This window comes from Callorhinchus milii, unplaced genomic scaffold (assembly GCF_018977255.1).
Source record: "Callorhinchus milii isolate IMCB2004 unplaced genomic scaffold, IMCB_Cmil_1.0 Scaffold7, whole genome shotgun sequence".
NCBI classification, from domain to species: domain Eukaryota; kingdom Metazoa; phylum Chordata; class Chondrichthyes; order Chimaeriformes; family Callorhinchidae; genus Callorhinchus; species Callorhinchus milii.
In genome coordinates this window covers 5,658,260-5,672,405 of record NW_024704748.1, presented here as the reverse complement: position 1 = coordinate 5,672,405, position 14,146 = coordinate 5,658,260, and the positions used below count along the sequence as shown (strand labels likewise).

Genomic DNA, 14,146 nt, shown 5'->3' with positions numbered 1-14,146 from the left:
GAATATTGCCATGGGATCTTTAACATCCACCTGAACAGGCAAATGGGGTCTTGGTTTAACATCTCATCCAAAGGACGGCACTTCAGACAATGCAACACACCCCAGCACTCATTGGAATGTCAGTTTAGATATGTGATTCCAAGTCCAGATTGTGGGACATTGCTGAGCGCATACTGGCTCTTGTGTTTTGCCCTCAAAATACACAGTCACTCCCATCTTACAGTATATCAAATGCAAAGGTTATTATTATTGTCTCCATTTTTTAGTGCTCTACCTTGATTATAGTCCAACAAATATAGGGTGCTGTTTCAACTTTTAAATTGCATAGTATAAATTGGTCTTTGGTTCAACAAATGGAAGTCGTGTGTTATTTCCCTCTACAGAGCCACCATATACGTAAGTCAGTTCAGACGTTTACTTGTGTGTCTTTTTTTCAGTTTAAATGCTGTGGTGGTGAAGATTATTTGGACTGGAAGAAGAATCAGTATCACAGTTGTGATGGACTAACTTCTGGTCCGTTGGCATGCGGTGTCCCTTACACATGCTGTATCCGCAACAAGGTACGGCTTTCTGTTCTGTAATGTGCTATACACTTCCAACTTGGAAGTATACAACTTGGAAGTGGAGTCCTGTAGCTCAGTGGTTAGAGCGCACACCTCGCAAGGGAGAGACCTGGGTTTGATTCCCGGCAGGGCAAAGCTTTGAGCAAATTTCTCACTCCACACGCCTGATAATAATTCCTCAAGAAAAAAAAACAGTAATAATTTGGTCATTCAATCCACAACTATTTGTGGGACACTGCTGTGCGCAATTGGCTGCTGTGTTTCACCCACAAAATATACAGTCAATTCACTTTACAGTAATTTCTATGAAGCGCTTTGAGACTCTTAAGACATGAAAAGTGCTATATCAAATGCAAGGATTATTTTTTATTATTAACTTGCTGGGGTAGAGTGTGGGTGTACAATTATAATAATAATAAAGTGACATTTGACAAAGTGCCTTATCACGTCTTTGAGACGTCTCAAAGAATATACGGTAAAGTAAATTAACTGTATATTTTTAGGAGAAACACAAATTAAACGATATTTTAACCTTTTGTCTTCTGCTGATAATTCTCATATATGTAAATAACGTATGAAAGGGCTGCAGTAAATAATAATGATCCTCGCATTTACATTGTGCCTTAGCATGTCATTGAGACACCTCAAAAGTGCTTCACAGAATAGATAGCAGAATAGTAGTTTGTAGGATTCACATTATTTCAAGGTCAGTGGGTTTATTGAAGCTGCAGCTAGTACCTTGCTGCAGATTGTCCAACATAATCGCCAGCTGAATGAGCTCCTCTGTCTGGCTGCCAGATGTGGTGCCTAATAGGCTAATCGGGTTTGCAGGTGTCTCACTGGTGGAGCCTTCATGCAGCAATGGAAGCTACAGATGGGTCTGTGGCTAGTTTTTTCCTGTACATTGAGAAGAAAAAAACAGAAGATCTTGTTTGGAAATGTTGATATAAAGATTCGAAGTATAAAACTCCAGGATAAAACATTCTCTCAATTAGCTTAATACTTTGAGAAATTGTGGAGTGTTTCTGCAGCCAACTTGGTTGGTTTTTTGTGTGTCTGTAAATGTGCATACGTGGAGGCGGTGGGTGGGAGACAACAAACCGGTTAGCCAAGTAACGGGGCGACCCAAGGAGTGGAGTAGGAGGAGATGCTGGAACATGAAATGCAGGGATGAATGTTTGAAAGCCTCCGTCTCCATCTATGGTGTACCATAATAATATTAATAATCCTTGCATTTTAATAAAGCGCCTTATCACGTCTTCGAGACTCTTTGAAGCGATTCACAAAATATATTGTAAAATGAATTAACTATATTTTGTGGGCTAAAAACGGCAGCCGATTGTGCACAGCAGTGTCCCACAAGGTGTTAGTGACTATATTATTATTTATTTCTGTGTATTATTCATTCTACTATTTATTTATTTAATTTTGAAGGTATTATTACCCCCTAGAAAAGCAGTCTGCGAATTGACTAACAACTGGGTTCCTACTAGGTAAAGAGGGACGTGTGCAGTAAGGAACCTTGCCTAACCTTTCGCCCTGCCCAGGAGCTGAACCCAGGTCATCTGCAAGGCGAGTGCTCTAACCAATACGCTACAGCACTCCATGTGTGGACCCTGTGCGTGAGCTGTTCTTGCTGACCCTGAGCACCCAGCACAGCTTCAAGTGCATGAGGGTTGGATGTTTTTGCTATTATTTCTTGGCATATTGTAGTCTTTTGAATGATTGTGCAAGATTCTAGGATGTAGTTACAGGGGTGGGGTGCTTCTTCCCTTTGATTCTGTGCCAAATCAGATCCAAACAAATGGTTTACAGGCTGTGAATCTGTGTGTGGTTTGATGGATTTTACATTGCACTGCTTTTTAAAAAATTATGCAGTAACTCCACTATATGGGTTATTGAGTTCCTTTGCTTTTCCTGACAGAGCATTCAGCCTCCTCACTCCAGCAATACTAATGGCATTTCACAGCAAAAATGAAATGACAACTGTATTGGAGTCCCATAGCATAGCGCAAGCGAGAGGACCCGGGTTCGATTCTCGGTTGTGGTGAAACCCTAGGCAAGTTTCCTTACTCCACATGTCTCTGTTTACCCAGCAGTAAATTGGAACCCGGTTGATAGTCGATTGGCAGATCGCTTTCTTGGGGTAATAATCCCTCAAAAAGTTGAGGTCACTCAATCCCCGACTGTTTGTTTGACACTGCTGTGTGCAATTGGCTGCCGCATTTCGCCCACAAAATACACAGTCAATCCACTTTACAATATATCCTGTGAAGTGTTTTGAGACATCTCAATGACGTGATAAAGCACTATATCAATTGCAAGGATTATTATCACTATTACCTCACCATAAGCAAAGGAAATCTATTTCTTGGCCTATGCCAAACTATGTCTAAACTCTCTGAGATCAGGCAAGCAGGACATATCCCTCTACGGAGAGGGTGGACACTCTCTATCAGACAAACAGAAACCATATATACTTTATGTGGAATTCTTAGTAACTAGGTGTGGTGCCCCTATACATACAGTGATTGAGTTTACGTACATGTTAGTAATTTAATAGAAATCAAGTTGAAGATTTTTGCATGCTAGATGCTTGAGGTATTAATGAAAGTGAGAATTGAATGTTCTGGTGAGCTGTCTGCTTGCATGGGAATGAAGCTGTTCTGCAAATGCTCTTTTCAATTTTATTTAACAAATGAACTAATGGATTCTCATAAAGATAAAATGGAACAGGAAATTAATGGTTGTCACTTTTACCTTGGCTGATTGATAACCGACAAAAGTTTGAGTTTGTTGTTGTGCAGCAGATGAGATTAGAACCCTGGACTAAGGTGTGGAATTTATACCAAGAGTCACAAGATGTTTGTGGGATATTCCTGTATGCAGTTGGGCTGCCATGTTTCCCTACAAATACACAGTCACCCCACTTAAGAAACAGTAAATCCCGTGAAGCGCTTTGGGACATCTTCCTGACATTAAAGGCTCTGTATCAAATAATCAAGGATTATTGTTACTGTTAAGTGGCTATTGAGGCCGGTCCACAACCTGTCGGGAAGGGATTGGTGGAAGCTTGCAGATCGTTCCCTCGGGACTGAGGGAGGAATTTGTGCAACAGATTGTATATTGTGCAGGGAGCGGGGGTGAACACCATGATCTTTCCTCACTACATGTTTTGATTATTTAATTATTTCATGTTAGTTCAGCTTTCAGCCAACATTTCAAATCTTATCAAAAGTCACTTATGAGTCTTCCTTCAGACGCAATAACGGCTTATCCTGAGGTGCTGGGGAAACGCTAACTTTCATCTCAAAGGAGCTTTGATTTTATTAATTACCGAATAGAAGTGAATCTGAAATTAAATTTTTTTTCTTTTTCTTCCTATCTCTCTGACTGATTAAAATAAAACCAATTTGTAAAATCGCAGTTTTATTCCCAGCGCCCTCCACACACTGGGACAGAAATGTTGGAATTTGTTCAGTAGTTGAGAGAGCTGAGATGCTTACTGGTTTGAATAATAATAATAATACTTGATATTTGATAATAATAAACATTTGATATAGTGCCTTTCAGAAGTCTCAAAGCTCTTCACACAATATACTGTGAAGTGAATTGTCTGTATATTTTGTGGGCGAAACACGGCAGCCAATTGCGCACAGCAGTGTCCCACAAATAGTCATGGATTGAGTGACCAGATTTTTTTTGAAGGGATTATTACTCCCAGAAAGCAATCTGCCAATCAACTAACAACTGGGTTCCTACCTACAGCTGAGTTGATGACCTTTTGTCCCGTTTGATTTCAACCTTCCAGTTTAACCATGCTTCCATTACAGCATCAAGGTGTTTCCCAAATTGCTCTCAGACAGAGGAAGCGGAGATACTGGAAGGCAGATCTCACTTGAGCACTTTGGTCGCTAGGCTCAGGCTGTGCTTGCCATGCCAGAAATGCAATGAGGTCACTTGACTGGATTTAGTGGTTGTGAAGAGATGGCTCAGGTCCGCATTGTCCTTTAACAATTTGGGGTCCAGAATAGTTTGGTGGGGTGGGGCTTCTCTGCGGGGACAATCCTCATTCCCTAATGGAACATATTCGATCTAATTTGGTTAATAGGGGTGAGTAGGCCTAACCTCGCTCAGCAGTATATATAAAAAAAACTATTTCCCAAATTAGTCCAGAGTCTCGGTCTCAACCCACCCCTTCCTGGTAATCTGTTCCAGTTGTTAATTACTCTCTGGGTAACAAACTACTTCGTGCTCTCTGCCCTTAAATTGCCCCTGAACCTGTGCCCTCTTGTTCTGCTAAGTTGGTTGATGCAGCGTTGTGTATATTGAAATGTCTCCAAAGGGCTTCACATAATAACTTACTTTAAAGTTTCTGGATAGTTCTGTAGATAAATGTGGCAGCTAATCTTTGCAGCAATGTCTCGCAAACAGCAATGAGATGGATTCATTCTGTCGAATTTGGGAACTGTTGACTTCTGGTGTAGCACTAACTGCTCCTATGATAAACCATATAAAAGCCATGTGTAAAGCTCTTTTTGTATGGCTGCCAAAACAAAAAGTCTTGTGAAATTAGTAGAACCTTTTGCAACTTTTCCTGCTTTCTGAAATCACACTGGTGCCATGTAGTCAGTAATCCTGGGCAAATTTATTATCCATTTCGGAAAACTGAAAGATTGTTTTGAATATTGTTTTCTAATTAAGGCAAAAAAATGCTCAGTTACCTCCCTTCCGCCTAACAGTATCACATATTCTGGCTTGCATTTCTACAGTGTATTTCACCATGTTTATACAATACAGTTCAGTGCAGATTTACATTTAAATAGTGTCTTTCACGTCAGGAAGACAGCTCAATAGATTTGACATCCCAGGTTTGGCACCATTGTTTATAATGATTATCCTCCTTGGGGAGAAGGTAAATGGGGTCTCCTCGGGGCTGAGCATGCTTGACAACAGGATGTCAGGATCGAATTCACCCTCTGTGACAACAAGACAACAACAACAAGATTCCATTTATAAAGCGCCTTTCACGTCAGGAGGACGTCCCAAGGCGCTGCACAGTTGGGTCATGACCCGAGCAGGGGGGAAATGGTCAGGGTGAGGGAAGGGAGGGAGCAAGGAGGGGGGAAATGGTCAGGGTGAGGGGAGGGAAGGGAGGGAGCGAGGAGGGGGAAGAGAGTCGAGAGGGGAGCTGAAGGCACGGTCAAAGAGAACGGTGACAGTCTCTCGTCCAGTTCCTGAGCCAAGCGGGTCCACAGTACTCCAGGGCACTGCTGATAACAGCAAAGCCAATCTGGTTCATTGGCAGGACCAGACCAGTTACCCAATATAGCGACTCTTTCCACTCAGCTCCAAGCCTAACCCTAACGTGAAGGGTGGTTCTGGATAGATAAACAGTAGGAAGATGGCCAGACAGTGCTCTCAATGACAAGCTATACTGTTTTAGTTGTTTAAACTCCAGCAATTACCCCAACCCACCCTCTGGGGTTCCCAGGGCCTTGGCTCTTGCCAATTTATGCCTAATCAGGTAAGCAGGCTGCGACCCTCCAGAGGGAGATGCGCATTCTATTCCAAACTAAGAGAAATTTCCATTTGTAGGTGGCATATGCGGAGCTCTGTCTGGTTTGGAGATTCTTAAGCACGGTGATGGGTTTCTGTGGAGTCAAACAGCTCTGACCCCAAAATATCGATAATACAGCACAGTACATTTTGATACAGAACCTATCACGTCAAAAGTCTCACTGCTTTCTGTCAGTTGTAGGGACAGTTTATTTATAAGCAAATGATGATTTCCTTTTGTAAGCATTATTGCTAAATGACCTGTTTTCCAATACAATAAACATTTATATTTGTATAGAAGCTGTCATGTCAGGAGGAGATCCTAAAGCGCTTCACAGAATTGACCTGGCATCCAAACTGCGATTGGGAGGCCAGGGGGTTGGGGAGGGAGGGGAAAGATGCCGGAAAGCGTGGTCAAAGGCGTTGGACCTTGAACAAGGTGAGGGGGGAGAAGTCAGAGTTGGACTGCACTCTTCCCACACCCTCCACATTCCCCGACCCCAACTCGGGTCCGAAACTGTCCAGCAGCTTGGAACGTCCTCCCGGGAAAGATACAACAGTGTAATTTTGTTGCTATTGTTGAGTTTCAGAGAGTGATAATAGCCGATGGTGGAACTGAAGGAGTAGGAGCATGAAGCAGCCCAGTGCTGTCTGAGTGAAGGGTGTGGAGTTTTCCCTCTTAAGCTGAATATGATTTGATTGCATGGCATTGTACTTTTCTTGGAACCATGTTCCTGGTTTACTGATAATGAAACCTTTACTTCAAGCTGCTTGTCTCTAAAAATGCACAGAAGGACTTTTTTTGGATTGTAATCAAAGCATTAATTTTTATAGTTTTAGGGTAATTGACAATGTCTGTGGGTATAAAAGTTCCCAGGCTGTCTGGCGCAGAGAGGACCAAACAGGAGCAGTGTAGCCTGTATTCTGCTGCTGTAGGAATGTTTAAAGATCCTCGTTATGCTGAGGGCTTGTCCCTGAATGATGGATGCAAATTAGCCATTTGGCCTGGCTGTTAAGAGCACTTTGTCTCTGAGTCAGAAGTCATATCAAGGCTTTAAATTCTATTCAAGGTAACACTCGAATACAGTGCTGGGGAGCACTGTATTGTTGGAGTTGCCCTGCTACAGATGAGACGCTAAACCAAGATCCTATCTGTGCATGTTCAGGTGGAAGTTAAAGATCCTATTGCAAAAGAGAAAGGAGTTTTTCCCGGTGTCCTGGTCAACAATCTCTCAAATAAAATTGGTGTGTTTTTATTCATTTTTTTCTCTCCTTTTCCAAGGCCCACATTCAGCTTCTCTTTCTCCCCCAACTTGGGCAAAATGCCAATAAAACAAAACCCACTAAATTCTTACCCAATGACCTCATGACACCCTGCTATTTTGGAAACTCATGAGAGAGAATTGTTTGTCAGGACACCAGGAGAAACTCCCTTCTCTTTTCGAAAAATACAATGGGTTCTTTAACGTCAACCTGAACAGACAGATTTGGTTTAATGTCTCACTCAAAGGGCGGGCAGCACCTCCGAAACTCATGAGAGAGAATTGTTTGTCAGGACACCAGGAGAAACTCCCTTCTCTTTTCGAAAAATACAATGGGTTCTTTAACGTCAACCTGAACAGACAGATTTGGTTTAATGTCTCACTCAAAGGGCGGGCAGCACCTCCATCATTGAACTGCTCCCTCAGGACTGCAGTGGAGTGTCAGCCTGGAATGTGTCAGCCTGGAACGCTCAAAGTCCCACTGTGTAGCTTAAACCAACGACTATCGGATCCAGAGACACGAGCAGTGCTGACTGAGCCAAGCTGACTTCCTGCAATTCCAGACATTATATGAGACATAGAAATACACATATTAAATACTAGCCTATTTGAGATAATCCAATTTCCTTAAGCCATGAATCACTCTGATGACTTGGATGAATGTGTTTGATCACACTTATTGTAAACTGAGATCATGAATACAAAGGAAATGGCCACAAATATAGAGGATGGGGTTATGTGAAAACCAGAGCATCCAAAGTGACCATATAGCCCATTGTAGCTTCAGTCATTTGGGGCCAGTTTTATTAGAGGAAAATTGAACATCTGCCAGTTGTGAATCCAAATAAAACACTTAAGTGTAAGACAGTGAGGATAGTAAAATAAGTTTATTGGTTCTTGTGACACTGTTAATGGCTTTAATTTGAACCCACAGTTGTCCGTTTTAAATGTAAAGCAGTATTGCAACACACTGGTTGGGGAATCGGTGACTCTGCACCATAGTAATTAGATAGTCACAAGAAGAGCAAAAGGAGAGTTTGAGAGAATTTTTCATTTAGAGTTGTTGTAATGTGGAATGCCCTGCTGAGTAAGGTGGTAGAGGCACTGTGTATTGTGGGTTTAAGTGGATAGTTATATGAAATATGGAGGCTGAATGGGCTATAGCAGGACAGTGGGGTTGAACAAATTCCTTGCTCTGAGAGCCGGTGCAGACTCGATGGGCTGAATGGCCTTCTTCTGTGCTATAAATGTCTATGATTATATATTGACTTGGGTACTAGACTTAATATTGAGTTGAGTACATTGTTCTTGATGGTTCCCTTTATTAAAATTCTAGCCCAGATGGAAGCCATTGGCCAATTGTGTCTAAACTGGTGCTAACTCCACCTCTAAACCTAACTCCCTGCTTTTACCCCATACCCCTTTTATATTCTTTCTTGTCAAATACGTTCTTGAGATGAGACATTAAACGGAAGTCCCGATTTAATGAAGTGCTTGAAAATTCTGAATGGTTCTGATAAACTATTTCCACTGCTTGATGATTCAGTGAACCTGGGGCATTTCTGCAACAGACTAGGGGAATTGGAAGCAATAAAGGCAGAGGATATTAGAATATGGAATGTTTAACATTATTGGCTCTTGAAGCTGAGTCCACAAAGTTAGAAGTGAATTATAACCCTTACATTTGGCATAATACGTTTCACGTCGGGAGGCCATGCCAAAGCGCTTCCCAGGATATACTGTAAAGTGGAGTGACTATTTTGGGGCAAAACATGGCAGCCATTTGTGTCCCACAAACAGCCATGTTGTGGATTGGGAGTTCAGTCTAGGCTAACAATCCAATGCAAATGTATGGGTTTGCTGATTGTTGGAGGTGTCGTCCTTTGGATAAAATGTTGCAAAAAAAATCTGCCTGTTTGGGTGGATGTTAACAACAACAACAAGATTGCATTTATAGAGCGCCTTTCACGTCAGGAGGACATCCCAAGGCGCTGATCCCGTGGCACTATTCGAAAAGAGAATAAAATTGGTCATTTACTTCAAGGCTGTTTGTGGGACATTGGTGTGTGCAAATCGGATGCCATGTTCGCCCACAAAACTGATAATGAAGCTATTGTAACAAAAACCTTTATTAAAATGTGATAATACTTGGGCATCCATACAGTTTACCTAATTCTGAGTGCTGATGGTGAAGTGAGTTAAGACTGATATGGGAAGATAAGAAGAGAGGCCAAAGCATTCAGAATTTCAAAGGAAGATGGCTCCCCTAGTAAATGTCTGCTTCCTTTTCATCTTTTCAAGTTAATTCTTTCCACTTCACATTTTCATTAGTGTCTACTAATTAATGTCCTTTAGAAGTGCTTCCTCGTGATTAATGCAGTATCTCTTTCCCTTAATGAACTTGTCGCTCAGTGATAGTTTTTTAATTTTCTCTTAGAATTACTTTTCACAGTTTTTCAATGTGTGCGTTTGGGAAATAGCACACTCTGGGGTCCCCAAACCTTGACTGTTGCCAACCTGCTCCTAATACTCTCTGGAATTAGATAAGCATCCTTCCCAGGAGAGAGTGCGGGCTCCATTTCAGACACAGGGAAATTTTAATGTATAGGCTTGGATACTCTTAAGCATGGTGATGAATTTCTGTATATGTCAGACACCCGGCTTCTGAAGAAAGAAGAAATTAAAAAACATCATCTATGCTCTTCAATAATATTTTTTTCTGATTTTGATTACACGTTTGAATCCTTGTTCATTGTTTCAGAAATGTCTTGGGGGAAATGTAAGATTTCCGACAGATTGTGGCTAACAGTCCATTATGGATGTAAAAAATAAAATAGTAATAATAATCCATGCATTTGATATAGCGCCTAATCACGTCTTCGAAATGTCTCAAAGTGCTTCACAATAGTAAAGTGAATTGACTGTGTATTTTGTGAGCGAAATGTAAGAATGACAGACAAGAATACATTCTAAATGGTGAAACATTGAAGGTAGGGTAGACGACAAAGGTATTAGGGCGTGCTTCTGGTCAGCCTTGTGTCTGACACACATGGAAACCCATCGCCATGCTTAAGAGTACACACCAAACTGAGTGTTCCACATGTGTTTGTCTTATATGGGGCATGCCCTCCCTCCCGAGACCTTTGTGCATGCTTGCTCACCTAATCTGCAAACAATTAGTTGATGTTTTAGCCTATTATCGTGTTGGAACAGTTGATCGTGATACAGGATGCTACAAGTTGAAGGTCACCACCAGGCTTCAGTGATGCATTAAACAAAACACAAAATACTGCAAATGCTGGAAATCTGAAAACAACAACAGAAGTCGCTGGGAACAGTCTTTAACCCATCATCCCCTGTCCTCTACCCCATTTTCTCCTTTGACTTCCTTGCCCTGTCTCCCGCCTCTCTGTTAGCCCTTAAAAGCCTCTCCCGCCCAACATCCCCTACTTCTGACGAAGGGTCGTGGACCCGAAACATTGACTCACTTTCCTTTCTCCATGACCTACTGAGTGTTCCCTGCAACTTTTGTTTTTGTTTTCAGTGATGCACTGTTGAGTTTTAACAAGAGAAAGCCAAGGTAATAATAAACACATCCACAACACGCCTGTAATCGGCAATGAAAAAATATCCAAATCACTTTCTTCACATTTAATGTTGCAATTATGTATTATTGGCAATATTCTTGGATATTAGGAATAATACGCACAGCAAAGAGAGAGACTATTCTCCTGTTGCATCTACGTTCGTGCTCATTGCCCAATCTGAACTATTGCCTCTAATCCAAATCCCATACTCTCTCCCCATCGTGTCTGTCCTGGTGCTCGCTCCCCCACTGGAACTCTGTAATCCTATTCCTTTGCTTTTTCCTAAAAATATTTAATATTTTCTTGAGTATTTATCAATGGATCAATTTGATACTAATTTGAATTGGAATCATTACCCTGTAAGCACAAGCAGTGCTGCAACTTGACGACACCTTTCCGAAGGAAGTTTGAGCAAATTGAATCTTGTTGGTCTTTGAGCTCCTGGGACCAGAAGGAATGTCAAGCTGATCCTAGGAATCCTTCTGTCAGTGCAGCTGAGGTGCTGGTGATGTGGTTTGTCTGCTGCTGAAATTTATAGAGCATCAGATGAGAATAACATAATGGAGAAACATGTTAGACATTTTAGACCTCAGCTAAAACCTCTTTGAAGTTGCCAACAATTTGGGGTTTAATCGTTCCCGTTATATACAGTGCGCTTAGTTTATTTGAACATTGGTGACGCATTGGCAATCCTGAAGCCCTGTTTATAAAAACTCTTAAATCACAGTTTGAACCGCTAAATTTGGATCTTACAAATAGGTTGATCGGAATAAAAGAATACACTTTTGGCTCCAGGATCTATAACACTTTAGAGAGGTGGGCTGCAGTCAAGTGCTGTAAGAAAGCTAAGGTCCCAACAGTATTTCATGCTAGGGCTAATGTTCATAGTTTACTTCCACGTTGTAACATAATTCTTTGTTTTTCCCCTTCGCAATGGAGAAATGTGCACATGTGCATAGTTCCGAACCCAGAGGGCCTTTTTAGGAAATTTCATGATGTGTCAATAACAAAGCAGGAATCTTGGAGAAATATCATTCTTTATTCTAAGATTGTTCATACAGTGCAGCACAAGAGACTAAAATGGAGGGGAGAGAGAAGTAACAAAAGGAATATCCTTTTAAGATGTCTTACTTTCTTACGTCTCAGTTAGTTGCTTACTATGTAGCAACACATATGTTTTTCACATTTATTATTTAGTTTCATCATTACAATCCTTGATGCCAACCGTTCAGGATCATGGAACCTTGTTGCCTTTGTTTTAATTGTGCACTGTAATAATAATAATTCTGACATTTGATATAGCGTCTTATCACGTTGTTAAGACTTTTCAAAGTGCTTTAAGGAATAAAATGGATCGACTGTGTATTTTGTGCGTAAAATGTATTAGCCAATTATGGAAAGTAGTGTCCCACAAACAGTCGTGGATTGAGTGACCGTTTTTTTTTCGAGGGCTTATTACCTCAGGAAAGTGATCCGCGAATCAACTAACAACTGGGTTCCTATTTACTGTTAGGCAAATAGAGGCGTATGGAGTAAGGAAATTTGCCTAAGGTTTCGCCCTGCCTGGGAAACAAACCCCGGGTCCTCTCGCTTGCGAGGTGAGAGCACTAGCCACTACGCTACAGGGCTATTAATTCTCAATGCTGAGCGCTAGATTCAAGCACTGCATTTGATGCAGTAGTTCGAGAACAGGAAACAATATTGCCAGTTGCCAAAATAAATGCCTTCACTTTTTATGCCTAGAAAATCCACAGTTACAACACTTTACAGCAAAAAGTGTGAAATGCTTTGAGACGTCCTCCTGATGTGAAAAGCGCTGTATCAAATGCAGGGGTTATCTTCAGAACCAGTTTGTGCACAAATTGGCTGTCATGTTACAATACAAAACAAAATTACATTTGTGTAGCGTCTTTCATGTCGAGAGGACGTCCCAAGGCGCTGGGCAGTCAGAGATTTTGACTCAAACTGGGGGTCAGAGAGGGTGGAGGGCAGGGAGTGTAGGAGGGTGGCCGAAGGCTCGGTCGAAGAGGAGGGTTTTGAGACGCGCCTTGAAGGAGGCAAGGGACAGAGCGAGCAAAGGGAATATGGGATGGAGTTTCATAGGGTGGGGACAGAAAGGCTGAAGGCCCGACTACCAATGGTGGCACAGGCCGGGCGGGGGATGTAGAGCAGGCCAGAGCCTGCTGAGCGGAGGGCATGGACAAGTTGATATGTTTGTCTACAAGTATAGTCACTACACTCTGTAAAGCGTTTTGAGACGTTTCAACAAGGTGCAATATAAAATGCAAAGACTATTATGATAATTTGAGAAAGATTTGTGTCTTGAGCAATAGCAATGTCCAGATTTGAAATGATTACTGTTCCATCTGGTCATTTCTAGCCTCTCTCTTGTTCCTCTTAGCTAATCTCTCTAACACTGAGCATCTTTCATGATGTTCTTCTCTGGAGACCTCTCTTACAATTATTGTGAACCTCATAGAGATTTATTGGGAAAATTCAATATTTTAATATCGATATCAATATCAATATTGTGGAGTCCTGTAGCTCAGTGGTTAGAGCACTCGCCTTGCAAGCAAGAGACCTGAGTTCAATTCCAGGCAGGGCGAAACCTTGGGTAAGTTTCCTTACTCCACACGCCTAATAATAATCCCTCCAAAACAAAAAAACAATAATAAATTGGTCATTTTCAATCCACGACTGTTTGTGGGACATTGCTGTGCGCAATTGGCTGCCGCGTTCGCCCACAAATATACAGTCAATTCACTTTACAGTGTGTTCTGTGAAGCGCTTTGGGACGTCCTCCCGACGTGAAAAGCGCTATATCAAATGCAAGGATTATTATTATTATTCTGTGAAGCGCTTTGGGACGTCCTCCCGACGTGAAAAGCGCTATATCAAATGCAAGGATTATTATTATTATCGAGCTTGCTGCTCCAAAAAAAAATCGGTATTTGCTACTTCATAGAACCTTACAGCACAAAAGGAGCCATTTGGCCCATCGTGCCTGTGCTGGCTCTTTGAAAGAACTACCAACTAGTCCCACTCCGCCTTCTCTGACCCCACAGCCCTGCAAATTTTTCCTTTTTAAGTGCCTATCCGATTCCCTTTTGAAAGCCATTATCAAATCTGCTTCCACCACCTTTTCAGGCAGTGCATTCCAGGCCATAACAACTCT

General features: G+C 41.7%; 1 protein-coding gene across 1 annotated transcript in view; it reads left to right on the top strand.

Annotated features, from left to right (window-relative positions):
• Window positions 1-14,146, top strand: part of tspan15 (tetraspanin 15) — a 43,376-nt gene that overhangs the window by 22,569 nt on the left and 6,661 nt on the right. The window contains exon 5 of the mRNA XM_007904551.2: window positions 438-560. Coding sequence (XP_007902742.1) covers window positions 438-560 — 123 coding nt within the window. The remainder of the gene's footprint in view (window positions 1-437; window positions 561-14,146) is intronic.